Source organism: Sinocyclocheilus rhinocerous, unplaced genomic scaffold (assembly GCF_001515625.1).
Source record: "Sinocyclocheilus rhinocerous isolate Xijiao unplaced genomic scaffold, SAMN03320098_v1.1 scaffold1515, whole genome shotgun sequence".
Lineage (NCBI taxonomy): Eukaryota > Metazoa > Chordata > Actinopteri > Cypriniformes > Cyprinidae > Sinocyclocheilus > Sinocyclocheilus rhinocerous.
In genome coordinates this window covers 125,009-142,688 of record NW_015627243.1, presented here as the reverse complement: position 1 = coordinate 142,688, position 17,680 = coordinate 125,009, and the positions used below count along the sequence as shown (strand labels likewise).

General features: G+C 36.9%; 2 protein-coding genes across 2 annotated transcripts in view; both read left to right on the top strand.

Annotated features, from left to right (window-relative positions):
* Positions 1–9,194, top strand: part of rtf1 (RTF1 homolog, Paf1/RNA polymerase II complex component) — a 15,635-nt gene extending 6,441 nt beyond the window's left edge. The window contains exons 3-18 of the mRNA XM_016533104.1: positions 1,752–1,902; positions 1,989–2,193; positions 3,870–3,987; positions 4,077–4,188; positions 4,465–4,606; positions 5,227–5,404; positions 5,540–5,622; positions 5,704–5,791; positions 5,896–6,003; positions 6,119–6,196; positions 6,313–6,434; positions 6,940–6,997; positions 7,078–7,155; positions 7,266–7,364; positions 7,441–7,555; positions 8,113–9,194. Coding sequence (XP_016388590.1) covers positions 1,752–1,902; positions 1,989–2,193; positions 3,870–3,987; positions 4,077–4,188; positions 4,465–4,606; positions 5,227–5,404; positions 5,540–5,622; positions 5,704–5,791; positions 5,896–6,003; positions 6,119–6,196; positions 6,313–6,434; positions 6,940–6,997; positions 7,078–7,155; positions 7,266–7,364; positions 7,441–7,555; positions 8,113–8,219 — 1,842 coding nt within the window. The 3' untranslated portion in view covers positions 8,220–9,194. The remainder of the gene's footprint in view (positions 1–1,751; positions 1,903–1,988; positions 2,194–3,869; positions 3,988–4,076; positions 4,189–4,464; positions 4,607–5,226; positions 5,405–5,539; positions 5,623–5,703; positions 5,792–5,895; positions 6,004–6,118; positions 6,197–6,312; positions 6,435–6,939; positions 6,998–7,077; positions 7,156–7,265; positions 7,365–7,440; positions 7,556–8,112) is intronic.
* A 580-nt stretch (positions 9,195–9,774) lies between these two features.
* Positions 9,775–16,996, top strand: LOC107724253 (golgin subfamily A member 5-like). Its single transcript, XM_016533092.1, has 13 exons — positions 9,775–9,952; positions 10,606–11,259; positions 12,173–12,394; positions 12,882–13,101; positions 13,473–13,596; positions 13,710–13,913; positions 13,998–14,214; positions 14,694–14,758; positions 14,913–15,011; positions 15,144–15,366; positions 16,074–16,179; positions 16,289–16,352; positions 16,472–16,996. The coding sequence occupies exons 2-13, from the start codon at positions 10,617–10,619 to the stop codon at positions 16,550–16,552; spliced, it is 2,268 nt and encodes a 755-aa protein (XP_016388578.1). The 5' UTR covers positions 9,775–9,952; positions 10,606–10,616; the 3' UTR covers positions 16,553–16,996.
* Positions 16,997–17,680: the final 684 nt, after the last annotated feature.

The following is a 17,680-nucleotide window of genomic DNA, read 5'->3' as shown; positions in this document are numbered from 1 at the left end:
TTCTTCTTTCAGACGAATCCAGTTGGAGTTATATTAAAAATAGTCTTTGATCTTTCAAGCTGTTTAATGGCAGTCAGCAGGTGTTTCATGCATCAGTCCAAAAGAAGTTATATAAAAGCGCCCATCCATAAAAAAAGTGTCTCACATGGCTCCGGGGGGTGAACAAAGGCCTCCTGTAGCGAATCGATGCGTTTTTGTAAGAAAAATATCCATATTCAAAACGTAATAATCACTTTAATGTAGCTTGCGCCAACAGTCCTACTTGGAAGCAGCTCCGGGAGGATGACGTATGAGGTCAGCGTTGCGCATGCGCCGGTGCGTCTCGTGAAAACCAACGTTTGTTTACAAGATCAAAAGAAGCAAAGTTTCCTTACTTTAGCAAAGGAAAACCAGTCTCCTCTTGGCTTATATCGAAATCATAATATATATAATTATTGTACATATGTACTGGGAATTAAATTTTTTATATAAATTAGCATCATATGATGATACAATCAGGGTAATTATTGAATGAGTACGGATTTCTGTTAGTGACGTGACAGCTGGTGAATTAAAATCACTCGCCGTTAAATTTGAGCATGGTCTGAGTGACCGTATAAGCTACAAGCAAGTACAAATGAATTTCTTTGTAGATTATATAACAGCAACTTGGAAAACAGACAAAACGGAAAAGGTAAGAAGCAATATTTGAGAAAAGATCATACTAATGTAATAGCAGCAGACCCGTAGCGGAACTAACTTTACCCAGCTGTGACATAATTTCCGATTCTTGTGAAATTGGCCTATTACCATCACAGTTTTGCTGCATTAGTTACTGCAAGTGAACTGTCTGATCCAGTGATTTACCTGAAGACTGATGGTATTCCAGGATGTCTTCTAAATCATTAAATCAGCACCTTATCATCAGTGTGTCTGAAATTAGGTACTGTCTTAAGTAGGTACTGCAATTGAATTTGATCTCCACAACCGTTAAAAAAGTATGTTCTATATAGTATCTGTATGCTGTTTTTTTGCATGCTATAATATATGTTAGGGAAGTATTGAATTTAAGTATTTAAGTGTTGCCTGCATGTTCCTGCTCATATTTTGAGTGGCTCATAGTACATATTATTCCAAAGAAAATAATACTAACCAATAGCCAGATAGTTTTGGTACTGAATTAAGCTACTGTTGTTGCAAATCATACTAGACTGGTAGTTAATGTAGTAATGTTATAAAGATTACAGCGGTAATAGCAAGTTACGCTTTGTGATGGTTTTAAAAGAAGTGTTACAATTGAGATATGTCGATGTGCTCTGGAGGGTAAATTTGTTCCACAACCTGAAGCTTGCTATTTTATTTTTCTCACTGAAGGTTATTTCATGTATAAGCCAGTATAATGAGAGAGCACATCTCCACTTTTTTCTGAACTGAAAGTGAAATATAAGAGTATGCTGTAAGGTTGCAAAAAAGTTTCAGGGTTTAGTTTGTTATTTAAATAGTAGTTCCTTTACTAATAAACCAGGTAAAGTGCAGTTGTCATTTTAGGTCTTGATCATTTCAGTGGCAGAACATACAGTGACTTCTAGAAATCCAACAATATTGAATGCATTGAATCAGCTGTGGTCTTGTGTCTGACTGGGGGTGTAACGTGTATGCTGTTGCTTATTTTAAATACTTTTATCATGGGTCTGAAAGAAATCCTCAGTGTCCATGTGAAAAGGTGCTAGTAAATTAAATGTGTTATCGATAATGTTCTGTTGATCTGTTAGTGGACTGTTGGAGGCACTAAAACCAAAAAGAAAGGGAAGCCTAGTAAAGGGCCCGAAAAGAAGAACACAGTCAAGAAAAGAAAGGGCAAGGCGGCTTCTTCTGGCAGCTCAAATGGAGACAGTTCAGCAGAGAGTTCGGCTCCAGAGGAGGGTAAGGCAGCGTTTGGATTCTGCAATGTTGTACTGCACTGCAACTGGAACAGAAAAGTTGTTTCTCCATGATTTTTGTTTCTTAAGGTGAGGTGTCGGACTCCGACAGTAACAGCTCATCCTCCAGCTCAGATTCTGACTCGTCGGAGGAGGATGAGGTTTTCCGGGACGGTTATGGAGACGATCTAATGGGGGATGAGGAGGACAGGACCCGTTTGGAGCAGATGACGGAAAAAGAACGAGAACAGGAGCTGTTTAACCGTATAGAGAAGAGAGAAGTCCTCAAGAGGAGGTGAGAAGAATTTCAGCAAAATAAAAAGAGCGCTAAATTATTCCAATATTCACAATGTTGTATTGTCTGTTATTTGATTATTATTTATTTATGATTAAATAGTATTTGTTAATATTTTGAATTAGCGGAGGCACTAAAACCAAAAAGAAAGGGAAGCCTAGTAAAGGGCCCGAAAAGAAGAACACAGTCAAGAAAAGAAAGGGCAAGGCGGCTTCTTCTGGCAGCTCAAATGGAGACAGTTCAGCAGAGAGTTCGGCTCCAGAGGAGGGTAAGGCAGCGTTTGGATTCTGCAATGTTGTACTGCACTGCAACTGGAACAGAAAAGTTGTTTCTCCATGATTTTTGTTTCTTAAGGTGAGGTGTCGGACTCCGACAGTAACAGCTCATCCTCCAGCTCAGATTCTGACTCGTCGGAGGAGGATGAGGTTTTCCGGGACGGTTATGGAGACGATCTAATGGGGGATGAGGAGGACAGGACCCGTTTGGAGCAGATGACGGAAAAAGAAAGAGAACAGGAGCTGTTTAACCGTATAGAGAAGAGAGAAGTCCTCAAGAGGAGGTGAGAAGAATTTCAGCAAAATAAAAAGAGCGCTAAATTATTCCAATATTCACAATGTTGTATTGTCTGTTATTTGATTATTATTTATTTATGATTAAATAGTATTTGTTAATATTTTGAATTAGCTTTTTTTTTTTTTTCGGTTTTAATTTTAGCTTTGGTTTTAGTAATTGTTATGCGTGTTCTATTGTTTTATGTATTTTTATATAGCTGAAAATTATTTTTAATATTTTGTTTTATTTTACAATAACAATGGTTTTATTGTGCAGAAATAATTTCAGTCTAGCTATGATTGAGGGCAGAATTAAAGGGGTCTTATGATGCTGCTAAAAATAATATTATTTTCTGTATTTGGTGTAATGCAATGTGTTTATGCGGTTTAAGGTAAAAAAAAAAAACATTATTTTCCACATACTGTACATTATTGTTTCTCGAAACACAGCATCACACACGGCGGCCTAGAGTGAGCGACGGCAGCCTAGAGTGAGCGTGGCGGGCGGGCTTGAGAACGGCGCGGCCGGCGGATTCGACGAAAGGAGCGTCCAGCGGGCTTGCGGCAACCACATGTGACGACCCGGGGCTGGATTACGCTTCGTCCACGGTGAAAGCCGATCCGGCGATCCACAGCGCGAAGTTGATGTATTTCCTCAGCAACCAGCACGGATCAGCTCCAGGCATGACGAAGCGGATATCGTCCTCTTTTGGAAGGCCAAACAAAGTAGTTTAGCTTTCACAAAGAAACACACAGCGACTTCACGACATTGAGGCGGCGGCAACAACCATACTACAGCGAGAATAAAAGTTACGCCTTCTTTCTTTGCGTGAACATTTGGGCGGCGTTATGCAAATCTTCCCGCATAGTGACGTAGACATGTGGGGGCATGTTAGAACGAGCCGTTTTAGGTAGGCGTGGTTGACTTAACTTTTATAAAGAATATCTCTTTGGATTTGAGACTTTAGTCTTTGCAACTTTACAGATCTTCTTTATGCACCAAGAGCTTGTAACACTCCAAAGAGAAAGGAAAAATTTAAATCGCATCATATGACCCCTTTAAAATAAAAAGTTGTAAAGATACTATGCTTATCAATTAATGACCATTGCATTTCTCCCAATAAGGTTTGAAATCAAGCAAAAACTGAAGACTGCGAAGAAAAAGGAAAAGGAAGAAAAGAAGAAGAAACAGGAGGAGGAGCAGGAGAAGCGAAAACTGTTTCAGGTCCCCGACACTCAGGTGGTAAGTAAACTGTGTAGCCAACAAGTCCTTCTTAAAATATAAATGCAAATATGGTCTGACACTTGTGTTTTCTCTGTCTGTTCATGCAGGTCATGTCCCATAACAAAGAGAGACGGATCAAGAGAGACGAGAAGCTGGACAAGAAGTCACAGGCCATGGAAGAGCTAAAAGCAGAAAGAGAGAAGAGGAAAAACAGAACTGGTAAGTTTTTAATTACTTTCTCGTTGTTAATCAAACAATATTGAATAACAAACTGGAAATGAAAATAAGAATTTATGATAACTGGATGACACTCACATACAACATGATGCAACTACAATTTGGCATTCTAATGTTTGAAACATTTCTTGGGCATAGTTCCTACTGTTTCACCATTCTTCAAAAAAAACAGTAAGCAGAATAAAGTGTAGTGTGCAAAAAATTAGTATTCCATAGCCAGTGTTGCCAGTGTCTGATTTATAACCTTTGACTTTTCAGCTGAGCTCCTTGCCAAAAGGCAACCACTAAAGACAAGTGAGGTCTACTCAGATGATGAAGAGGAGGAGGAAGATGACGATGACAAGTCTTCAGTAAAGAGTGACCGCAGCTCAAGGTCATCATCTTTTGATGAAGAGGAGGAGTAAGTATTAGATGACACATTAACCTTCTTAGTATTAAGCAACAAATTGGATAGCTAAAATTATGTTGCAATCAGTTTAAAAATGGAAAAAATAATTACATGGTAATTAAAAAATATGCTTATAGAGATATACACTACCATTCAAAACTTTAATGTTTTCAAACAGTAGTATTGTGAAATGTTATTGTAATTTAAAATGCAATTTATTCCTGTGATAGCAAAGCTAAATTTTCAGCTTGTTGTTATCAATGTTAAATAAACGTTTATTTTTGAAAACCATGATACATTTTTTTCCAGGAAAGAGCAGCATTTATTTGAAAGTCTTATTTAACATTACAAATATAGTTTAATGCATCAATGCTGAATGAAGATTTTTATTTCTTTAAAAAGAAAACAGACACAACGGTTTGGTAGTGTGTGTGTATATATTTTGTCCTCATTTGTAAGTCGCTTTGGATAAAAGCGTCTGCTAAATGACAATGTAATTATGTACATTTATTTGTTTTTATCCTTATAGATTTTAAGCTTACAGATTCATAAATATTTTTTTAGAAAAATATTTATGACAGGTCTGTCCCTCTGTAACAAGCATGTTTATCAAGTATGTATCTGTATTTCAGTAAAGAAGAGGCTCCGCCCAAGTCCCAGCCTGTGTCATTACCAGATGAACTGAATCGGATCCGGCTGTCCCGGCACAAGCTAGAGCGCTGGTGTCACATGCCATTCTTTGCTAAAACTGTTACTGGTTGTTTTGTTCGAATTGGCATTGGAAACAGTAGCAGCAAGCCTGTTTATCGGGTCAGTGAAAAATTTCTCTTCCTTTTAGTGTTATAAACATCTTTCAGCAATTGCAACCTGAAAGCACACATTTTAAGATATAAGGTGCAATATACTGAGTTATAGATGGACAATTTCTGAAATGAAATCCTGCAGGTGGCTGAAATCATTGATGTGGTAGAGACAGCTAAAGTTTATCAGTTGGGGTCCACACGGACAAATAAAGGCCTTCAGCTCCGGTACGTTTGCACAGGATATCTGATTATATATGCATTTATTTCTTTGCCTTCCACCAATTATGTAATGTGTCATGTTTGCAGACATGGAAATGACACACGAGTCTTCAGACTTGAGTTTGTGTCCAATCAGGAGTTCACTGAAGGCGAATTCATGAAATGGAAAGAGGCGGTAAGTGAAATTTAGTTGCATTTTAGGTTAATCGTAGAACTGCAGTCAACCTGTACCATTATGGGATGTGCATGACCAGTAGTAACCTTGTTGCTGCCACATAGATGATGTCAGCAGGAATGCAGCTTCCTACTCTGGATGAGATCGGCAAAAAAGAGCAGTCCATCAAGGAGGCGGTCAACTACAAATTCAATGACAAAGACATTGAGGATGTACGTCCCACTGATGTCGTTTCCTATTGTCTTTAATACAGGATATTCTGATGGTTGTCAGTTGTATCAATGTATAACAATGTGGTTATTTTTTATTTTATTTTTATTAATACAGATTGTCAAAGAAAAAGACAGATTCCGAAAGGCTCCACCAAACTATGCCATGAAGAAAACGCAACTTCTCAAAGAGAAGGTTGTAATTTTTCAGATATATCACAAGTAGATATGCCCTTGGTTGGTGTATGATTCTGTTTAAGTGCATACTTGTGATCCCATGCTAATCTTGCGTAACTTGCATCTTGTGTACAGGCCATGGCTGAGGAGAGTGGTGATGGAGAGAAGGTGAAAGTACTGCAAGATCAGTTGAATGAGCTGGAGGAGAGGGCAGAAGCGCTTGACCGACAGAGAACCAAAAATATCTCTGCCATCAGGTCAGAAACACACATACACTACTATGACTCTTACTCACTACGCAACTACTCAATAGTTTGTGGTCAATAGTTTTAAATTCCTTTTTTTATTAATACATTTTAAAATGTAATTTATTTCTGTGATGCAAAGCTGAATTTTAAGCAGCCATTACTCCAGTCTTTAGTGCCACATGATCCTTCAGAAAGCATTCTAATGTGATGATTTGGTGCTCAAGATTTCAACATTTCTTATTATTATCAATGTTGAAATCAATTAATGTTAGTATTAACTGTATTAACTAGTATTGATGTTTTAGTGAAAAATGTGATTTTGTTTTCTTTGATGAATAGAAAACAGCGTTTATTTGAAATAGGAATCTTTTGTAACATTCTAATTGTATTTACTGTTACTTTTTATCAATTTGGTGTGGCCTTCCAGAATAAAAGGAATACAGATTTTTTTTTTTTATCTTACTGATCCCAAACCTCTAACTTCATAATCATTTTTCCTTTCTTTCCTTTTCAGCTATATCAACCAGAGAAATCGGAGTTGGAACATTGTGGAGTCTGAGAAGGCATTGGTGGTAGGTGTTCCTGTTACCTTTGGAGCTGTTACTCTCCTAAAGAACATTCTGGAATCTGAAATGTGTTGGTTGTGTTTCAGGCAGAGGGTCAGAACTCAAAGAACCAGCAGATGGATCCGTTCACCAGACGGCAGTGTAAACCGACTATGGTGTCCAATGTGAGGAATCTTTCTGTCAGCTCTACTGTCCTCCTTTGCTTTTAAGTGTATCCTTTTTTGGGGCAGCCATTTAAAAAAAAACAACTGAATTTTCTCTCTTTTTTTCTTAGGCTAGAGATCCCTCCGTCCACGCCGCTATTTTGGCTCATCTCAACCAGAAATATGGTTCAGGCTCAGGCCAAGACAACAGCCAGCAGGCTAATAAACAGGTAACGCACAAACACCCACAGCAACATGAGCCTGTTCGGACCTAGAATTCACTTGATTGATTTGTTTATTATGCAGGACCAGGCTAGCCAGATAGACAAAGATGTTACCAAGCCAACCAGTGACCTCTCAGAGGACCTTTTTAAAGTTCATGACTTTGATGTCAAAATTGACCTGCAGGTTCCTAATGCTGGTAAGTTTGTCACAGATCTAATAGCTATATTTGGATTTGCTTGATGTCCAGCAGGAAATCACAATTAAGCAGTGCAGTGCAATGCATCTTTTTAAAGAAATTAATAATTTGTTCAGCAAGGACACATTGAATTGATCGAAAGTGACAGTAAAGCCATTTATAATTCTACAAATTTCTATTTCTAATAAATGCAGCTCTTTTGGACTTTCTCTTCATCAAAAAATCTTGACAAAAAAAAAAAAAGATCACAGTTTCCACAGAAATATTAAGTTTGTTTGAGCATCAAATCAGCATATTAGAATGATTTCTGAAGGATCATGTGTCACTGAAGACTGGAGTATTGATGCTGAAAATTCAGCTTTGCATCACAAGAGTAACTGACGTTAATATTATAAAAGAAAAGTTATTTGAAATAGTAATAATATAGTAAACTATTACTGTTTTTAAGAGATTTATTTCAAAAACATCAAACCCCAAACTTTTGAACAGTTGTGTATATGATTCTGATCCTATGAGCTGATGTCTTAAATTTTACACTTTATTTAAATCATCCACAGAAGCAAAGTCTTTGGCAGTGAGTTCGAATGCATTGCCTGTTAAAGATGGGGCACCACGCCGATCTCTCAACCTGGAGGACTACAAGAAGAGACGAGGACTCATCTGACCTAAGTTTTTTAAAATCCTCTCCTGCATGATTGGACACCAGTGCCGGGGGTCTACAGCTGCGGCCACCCCTGTGTGTGTGAGTGTGTTTGGGAAAGTATGTGAACGTACGTGTGTGTGTGTGAGAGAGAGAGTGTATGATAAAGAGAAAAAATAAGTGCATACCTTTAAGACTGAGCGTGTCTTGAGACTGTGTGAGTGTGTGTTTCACCTGTTTGTAAGAGGAAATATTGATGAATAGTGATATCTTTCAGGTCTTTACCTGCAAAGGGTCACTGTTTGAGAGATGAAAAGTCGTCTGCGTTATTTACGGCGTGTGCAGACGTGAGAACAGAAATGCATTACCTCTGATTCTCCTTTTCGTACCAATGTATTCAGCATATTTTGTCCCTCTCAGACGCTCTCAGAAACGACCCTTTTATATCCAAGCTTGTGAAGGACTCAAAGGACACTATTAAAAAAGACAACACAAATCTTTTTTTTTTTTTTTTTAAAGTTGTAATTAGTTGTCAATAATGCGATCGGGTCTGCCTCGCTCCCTTGTTCCTCCTGAAAACGCTCTGAAGTTTTTTAAACAAGCGTTTTCTTTTCGTCCCCCCAACCCTGTGTAATGGGTTGCTAGGACAGTCCTGCTTAACTCTGCTTGCTGGTTTAGAGGCTGAGAAGCCGACCAATCAGAGAGGGAGTCTGACAATGACATCACACTCCCTAAATATAAACGTTTGTTTCATGTAAGACAATGATCAAATAAACGTGTCTGCCATGGACAAGAAAACATTGAGAATTGATGTATCCTTTTGTTTTTACTGCTCTTTTTTTTCCTTCCATATCCCTCTGTCTCCCTCAGAGCTGATGTAAGTGTTATTGATCATTAATTATTGAAGTCTTTTAGTCAGTTCTCCTATCGTTGTGGCATGCCTTGTAAATAAGCGATCTTGAGTGAGTGCGGCTGAATAAAGGAGGAACTGTTTCATAATTCATGTGTTTGTGTATTTATTGGTCAGATGGCTCTTTTAGTTTTAATTTTAATTTTGAAAATGATGTCATTAAGTAACTAACTTGTGTTAGGAAAGGGATATAACAAGACTAATTGGATGGAAAGTGATATTGAGAATGCAGTAAAAACCTATTAATAATTACCAATTCAAATATCCCCAGAGAAAATATTTTGTTTAAAACATTTTGATTAGTGAAAGCAAATACACCTGAAATATATTTTTTAAATTCAATTTATATATATATATATATATATATATTAGAAGTTTGAAGATGACATGTCAAAGTAGTAAAATCATATACTAAAAATTCACCATATATTTAATTAATATCAAAATTAGGCAAAAGATTTTAAATAACCGTGAATTAATATGATTTCCATATTTTTAAATTGGGAGTTTAATGTTTTATCTTATATCACCATACATTTAATGGGGCAATGAAAAATTGCTGCATGGTAAGAATGAATTATATTACATTATATTATATTATATTATTACAATCAGGCACAGCAACATCATTCAACCTTTTCTAGTCAGGCACTGTGCAGGGCGGACTGTTATGGGTCCTCTGTGTAGTTCCTGGTCCACGTCGGTCTGGATCCGAATGAGTAACAGGATAAAAACAGTCACCGATAAGCGAGCAAGAGACCAGTAGACACAATTTCCCCAGATATTCCCCAAAACATGCCCCTGCAAGATTTGCTTACCGCTTTCTGAGAGATCGGAGCCCCTTCAGGTACAAAAATCTGACCTTAACTGCAGTTATTGGGCAGAAGACGTGAAACTGACCATGTAATGCTTAGCACTGTACTGTCATGTTTACAGGATTTACATTGCAAATGAACAAGTGTCATTTTTATCGAAAACTAGACGAAATGTAGCGGATAGTTACAGCTGACAGTTTTGTGTAAATACACCGTGTTAAGTGAATTTGCACGCAAAATGTAAACACATTAAGTGAGGAATGGAAAGAACTAAAAGGAAATGTCAAAAATTACAGATGAATAATTATTGCTTGAATATGCTAAGTATAATAAATTTACTGATTTTGTAATAATTTATAAATTTGACAGGCAAGTGTTTTCTTGCTAGAGACTAAGCATTGATTTAAATGAGAGGAGGTTAAAATACTGGATGTGAAGTATACTTTAAGGGATGGGTTTTGTTTTCAGCTAATGTTTGCATTGAAGAAGTCAAACATTACTGATCTGACTCTTCAATGTTGGTCTCTCAGGTTAAAAAATTATCTGTTTTTCTAATAAAAATGAAAAACTATAACTTACAAGCACAAAAATGTAAGAAACTGGGGTGACATAAATTAAATAGCATGACAGGCTAGCAGGCATGTCATCACTTTAACATCTCTTGCATGCATGTTTTCATTTCCAGAGGATCTCAGGATGTCTTGGTTTGTTGATCTTGCTGGGAAGGCAGAGGACTTCCTCAATAAAGTGGACCAGGGTGCAGCCAGCGCTTTGACAACAAACACTCAGAAGTCCTCCCTGTCCTACAACAGCCCTGACACCACAGATTCGATCCAGTACAACTCTGCGGCTTACAGCTCCACCCAACAGCACAGGGACTCCATCTCCTCCTCATCCCATGGAACTTCGGCTTTCATCTCCACAGCTGCTGGGAACATTAAGAAATCCAATGCCACGGTTTTGGCCAGTACAGCTAATGTCTCCAGCACCACGCCTTTGGGTTCTAGCAGCAAGGCATCATCCAACTTTGTGCAACCCAAAAAGCCAGAAGTAAACGATGATTTGCTCTTTGACTTCTTGAATAGTTCGGACCCACTGCAGAGCGAAATAAAGGAGGTCAGAAGAGAAACGGTGTCTAAAGTTTTGGGTCCAACAGGCGGGTCAGCTCAGACCCAGATGCCCCCTATTTCTGTGACCGGCGACCTGCAGATGGGCCCCTCTGTTCCTGCAACCCCATCCTCCACTCAGGGCCTGTCCAGAAATTCCAGCCTCGGCTCTCTCTCGAACAGTTCACACAGCGTTAAAACCGAGGATGGCTCCACTCGGGACCAAAGCCAAGGTACAAAACCTACATCATACATCGTTTGGTTCATTGAATTTATCTGAGAGCAAGAAATTGTAATATTTTTGTCATCGCAGGTTAATAACATTTGCTGTTACTCCCAAAAACTGATAAATATTTATATTATTTTGTCTCGCAAGTACAATTAAAGACGTTTTTATAGAGTTGTTATGTGTATACAAAATTGCTTGGTCTTTTTTATTTTATTAAATGTTTGTGTTTATTGAGTCTGTATTTGCCATGAAATAGCCTGTGAAGATGAAATGTCAGTAAACTTAAATCTTATTAAACATACTATTTTGTCTAAATAAAATGTATACTATTCAGGGTTATTATAGTTTACTAAAACAACAACCTTAGAAACTTAAGCTTAATTTATTTCAGCTAGTTGCCAAGGAAACATTTTTCATTTAGTTTGATGTAAAGTACCAAAATAACTAAAACTAATAAATAATTATAAAAAATAATCAAAACTATATAGACGAAATGTAAAAAAAACAAAAAAAAAACCAACAAAATTGCTAAAACTAAATTACTAATTAAATTATAAAATAAAATAAAAAATAGAAGCAAATTGAAAACAAATAATAAAAATACAGTCTAATTCAAAATATAATCAAAATCTATAATAGTATATCAATTATACTAAAATGGCATGCGTACTATTTTAACTATTTTGTCAAATATATGTTTAAAGTAAAAACAAAAATCAATTACTTAAATGCTATAAATGAATTAAAGCACCGCAGTGTTATAATGTACAGTATCAAAAATTAATATTCATTTTAAGATCTGTTAAAGTTTGTATTTAACAGTGTTATTAAATAATTAGTGTTTAAACACCTTTACTACTGTTTTGATAACATGATTCATCCTCTTTGAACTTTCTTATTTTATATGTTCTGTCCAGCTGATGTTCAGGAGAATTTGAATCCAGGGCTGGATGCTCCCACAGAGGCCCAGCCAGCACTGGAGATCTCACCTCAAGAGCTTCAGCAGCAGCAGCAGCAGCAGGGCCAAGAGCAGGTGATCTCCAACCTTCGTCTCGAGAACCAGCTTTTACGCAGTGAAGTCTCTTCTCTCAACCAGGAAATGGCCTCTGTAATCCAGAGAGCCAAAAACATGCAGGAGGGTGAGCCTGTTTGTTGAACTGTATGCTATAAATGTGTTTTTAGTATAATTTATATACTATTATAGTATTTCTTAATATTTAGATTTTTTTTTGCTTTTAGATTTATTTTTCAGTTTTAACTAATTAATTTTTTTATGTGCTTTTTTCATTTTTATTAGTTTTAAAAAATGTTTAAAATATTTATATTTAAATGTAATTTATTTTTATTTGAGGTTTAATTTTAGTACTTCAGCCTAAACAATTTATTTCGGTTAGTTGCCAAAAGAATAATTCTTTTTTTTTTCTCTCTCATTTTAGTTTTTTTAGTTTTTAGTAATTTAGTTTTTCATCTAATATTTATTTTATTTCAGATTTTTATTTCAATTAACAAAAACAATTTTATAAACTATTTTATTAAAAACAATAACAGAACTGCTATGAGTATAATGGTAAAATGAGTACAAAAGCTTAGGAAGCCATTAAATGATTATTTCCTCTACTTTTATAGAGGTGAACCTTGCCAGGGCTCATGCTGAAAAGTGGAACTCGGACCAGTCTCGCGTTGATCGCACGGTTCGAGAGCTGAGGGCACAGGTTGATGACCTCACAGAAGCCCTGTCTGCAAAAGATGGTCAGCTGGCGGTCCTTAAAGTACGACTGGACGAGGCAGATCAGCTACTGAAGGCCCGAAACTCCGCCCTGGAGGAAGCTCAGAATGAGAGGATCAGGTGAGTTTCTTTGACAATTCACGGAAGCAGAAGAACACTTCTTGTTTAGTTTGAGATGAGTTGATAAAGCAATAAGCCCCGTGAAGCCGTGGTTTACAGTGAATTTATAACAGCTGAGGGGCGTTGTTAAGCACGTAAGTGGAATGATATTAATAAAAACAGTATTCTTCCACCAAACAATGTAGTTCCTCAGAATCAGTTGTGGTTGCAACAAAGTTTGTTTACACACAAACGTAAACAAAGGTGTATGTTTGTAGAGTAATTTACAACAGCTTCGAACGTGGCTCAGCCAATCAGAATCAGAATCATCATAATCTATATTTTCTCTTGTCTGAATGAATCAACCTCTTTTGCTGTTTTTTATATTTTAGGATTCTTCAGGATCACAGTGAGGGAAGCAGTCTTCAGTCTCAGGCTTTACGGACACTACAGGACAGAATAAGAGACGCAGAAGCAGCAGTGAAGAGAGAACAGGAGAGCTACAGACAGATACAGGCGAGTTAACAGGTGTCATAGAAACAAACAGAACCGGGATTTATGCTGTAAGCTCTGTCTAGAGATAAAACGATGGACGTGGTAGATCATAATTACATGTCATTTTCTCACAGAGTGAGTTTGCAGCACGACTGGCGAAGGTGGAGACCGAGCGTCAGCAATTGGCGGAGTCATTAACAAACGCAGAGCGTCGGGTGACAGAAGAGAAACAGAGAGCTGAGGAACTACTTCAACAGGTCAAGAGCGCCCGATCCACAGCAGAGTACACCAAACAGGAGCTGCAGGACTACAAAAACAAAGCCTCACGCATCTTACAGGTCTCATTCTCTCTCTTTATTTTCATGTCACTTTTTATCTCTGTTTGATAAGTATATGAAGGATCATGGTCGTTGTTCCTCCAGTCTAAGGAGAAGCTGATCAGCAGTCTGAAGGAGGGCTCAGGTCTGGAGGTGCTGGAGGGGGCTGGGGCTGGGGTTGAACTTGAAGAGCTCCGTCATGAGAAAGAGCTGCAAAGAGAAGAGATTCAAAAGCTACAGGCCCAAATACAGAGCTTACGAACAGAGATACAGGTACACACGCAAAATTCCAAAAATATACCATCTCAATGTAGAGTTAAAGGATGGGTGATATGGCCTAAAATCCTGATATTTTTTAGCCTTTTGATTTATATATCTATATATATATATATATAGTGTGTGTGTGTGTATTCATATTTTTGTGCCTTTGCTTTTAAATTACTAAAAGGCTGAAGGATCAGAGTTTAGTGTTTTTTGCAAGTAAAGACCATAAGTAGTAAAACTGGTAATTCTACAGCACTAAATTAACACAGCTCAAAATTAGATTTAATTATTTTCATTTATATGAGTCACTATAATAATACATATTAATCAATAACAACAATTACTTCAATCTTGCTAGAATATTTTAAGATTTTTTAAAATTTATTTTATTTTATTATTTTATTATATTATTTTCAATTATATGCACCACTATAATACAAGAAACAAATAGCATTATTTACTCACATTATGCTAAAATATTTTATTATGAAAGACATCAAATATGTGTTTTATTTTTCTTAATTAAAATATTAATAAAATCACATGCCCAGCAGATCAGAGCCAAACAGGAAATAGAGGCAGAATTGGAGAGATCCAAACAGGTACATAATTGAGAGAGAGAGAGAAAAAAAAGAGTGAACCTGAGATAGCACATCCAGGTTTTTAGAGGGGGTATATTGTGGGTTGTTGCATTGTTTTATTTTAAAAAGAAGAATATTCTAAATAATGAGTAAATGTTGATACATTTTAATGCAGGAACTGCAGTACATTGAAGAAGAGCATCATCACACTAAAACCGCCCTTCAGGGTCGCGTCAAAGACAGAGAAGATGAGATCCAAAAGCTTAGAAACCAGGTACCCCGAAGACACAAATTTATGAGGAATAGCAATTGAGGTTTTATAATAAAATGTTTTTAAAAGAAACATCTGTGCACCTGGTCCAAGTTTTCAGAAATGTTATGGTGAATTTTACAATTCTTCTGCTAGCTGACCAATAAGGCTCTGAGCAACAGCGGTCAGGTGGAGCTGGAGGGCCGTTTGCACCAGCTGACAGAGACACTGATTCAGAAGCAGACCATGTTAGAAGCCCTGGGCACAGAGAAGAACTCCCTGGTCTTTCAGCTGGAAAGGCTGGAACAGCAACTAAAGAGCCTGCAGGGTGGTCAGAACAGCAGCTCACACATCAACATGGCTGCCATGGAGGGACCAGGTCAGTGCACTGCATGATGGGAAATTCCAGAAGGACTGATTTTATGGAACTTTTTTTTAATCAAACCAGGGTTATAATCATTAACTGAACTGCAATTAAAACTAAAATTATAAAACCGCAAAATTAGTAAAACTTTGTCCAATTATAATGAAAACACAAAATATAAAAATAAAAGCTCATTCAAATTAGTAATAAAAACTAAATTTTTCATATGAATAACTATTATAGTGTATCAATGATACAAAAATGAACACTGAATCAAACCACTCAACTCAAGCTTTGTGTGTGTGGAATAATTTAAAGCTGCAGTCCGTAAGTTTTGCCTCTTTGTCGCCATCTCTGTTTGAAAACCTGGAATTGCAGCTGTGTGCGGAATTATCTAGCTCGCGTGCAGGATCCTCACATGCGATAGCTTAGTAGCCGGGACAACTTCTTTATGTTTACAGACGTGACGTAATGGTGCGGCAGAATTTCGAATTTCCCGCGGAAACCTACCCGTACCACTCAAATTAAAAAACATTATTATAAGCTAACCGTTGTGAATCGGGCTAAAGTAAGGCGATAGTTTTGAACACTGGCTGGTTATGTACTTGCTCAAATATTGATTTCTGATAATTTTTAACCAAAAAAAAGTTACGTACTGCAATTTTAACTTTTTATACTTTGAAGCGCAACATGATTGTGTGTGACTGTTTTTGTGTGTATAGGTGCTAGGCAGAGGAACACACCAATCCTGTTTAATGATGCAGACGGACCGGGCACAGGAGTGTATGGGAAGGTTCGTGAAGCGGCCAGCACCATTGACCGCTTCAGGTAATTGAGTCCCTGGAAATCTTTTTGTGTGTGTGTGTGTGTACATAATGTATTTTACAGTGTCCCAATTGTATTAAAATGTGTGTGGTTTTTTTATGTTTTTCTCCAGTATACGTCTAGGAATCTTTCTCAGACGTTACCCCATGGCCAGGGTTTTTGTTATTATTTATATGGTGAGTACACAGCACATTAAGGAATATTTGAAAGTTAAAATGAAGAATTAAAAGTTTTAAGAAAAAGCTGGATGAGTTTGTGTTTATTTATGTGTCATAATCTATGTTTCTCTGTCCAGGCACTACTACACCTTTGGGTGATGATTGTCCTTTTGACATACACACCAGAGATGCATCACAATCATCCTGATGGGAGATAAAGGACTTTCTACCTATAATAACATATAATAACCTGTTTGAGCTCAGTAAGGGTTAATAAAGGTTAAGCTTAGGGAGATTTCAGGCTGCTGTTCAGTGGCTCAATATGCATTCATCAATTTGCACAGACATGCTGTTGGGCGGTTCTCTCTCTCTTTCTGTTACTTTGCTTCTCTCACATTTCCCCTTAATCCACCTCATTTATTTTCCTGGCCCATACATGATTGAATGCTTTCAGTAAAATTTGGCATGAGTGTTAAAAGCAGTATAAAGTGAAATATTTAAGGTGTAATTTAAAGTTGTGGTTTTATTCAATTAAGAATCTCTTTTATTCATCTCTGTTTCACGCAAATGTAATCATGACTATTTTTGTTACAGGAAATAACAGATTGAATTCCTCACACTGTAAAGCAGATTTATCTTAATAAATATTAACACAGACATCATCTTAATTCTCCCAGCTGTTTTTGTGACTTTCTTCTCTCTAGAAGTACCGAGGGGTGATAATGAGGAAAATGTAGAAGTTGCTACAATGTATTTATTATATATTATATTTTATAATTAATTATTATAATAAAAATAACACATATTTTAATATATAATAAATTATACATACATACATAATTATATACTGTTCAGAAGTTTGGGCTTGGTAAGATTTTTGAATGTTTTTGAAAGTCTCATGCTCACCAAGGCTGCATTTTATTAAAAAAATTAATATATAGTGTAAGGTCCACGCACTTGGCCCAAGGAAGGTATCCAGTGGTGGATGAAGGTTTCTTGCGTGTTCGGTCTTTTCAGCGCGCAGAGTTATTCAATTTAGATTTAACTCAAATCTGACTCCATTTTATTATATAATTGTACTACTCGCCCTGAGATACCAAACATGACTGTAAATCTTATTTGCATTCATATATAACATTATACTATTGACCATTCTGAGTGTGCTGGGTGAAGAGAAGGATGGGTGCGGGGAAGGAAGGGGATGAGTAAAAACCCAATGCATATGTGAGAGACGTTTTCCCGCATTTTCTCTCAGTGAGATGCGGAAACAGATGTCTGTATGTTAATGCACTGTGTGTGTATTGTCTGTCTCAGAAGATCAAAGTATCTGAGTTTCTTTTATCCTT

Excerpts from the sequence above, each read along its gene's own strand:
- LOC107724253 (XM_016533092.1), top strand. The coding sequence starts at position 10,617 with ATGTCTTGGTTTGTTGATCTTGCTGGGAAGGCAGAGGACTTCCTCAAT. Across the intron at positions 13,914-13,997 it reads AAGCCTCACGCATCTTACAG|TCTAAGGAGAAGCTGATCAG; the intron begins GTCTCATTCTCT and ends TTGTTCCTCCAG. Across the intron at positions 15,367-16,073 it reads GGCTGCCATGGAGGGACCAG|GTGCTAGGCAGAGGAACACA; the intron begins GTCAGTGCACTG and ends TTGTGTGTATAG.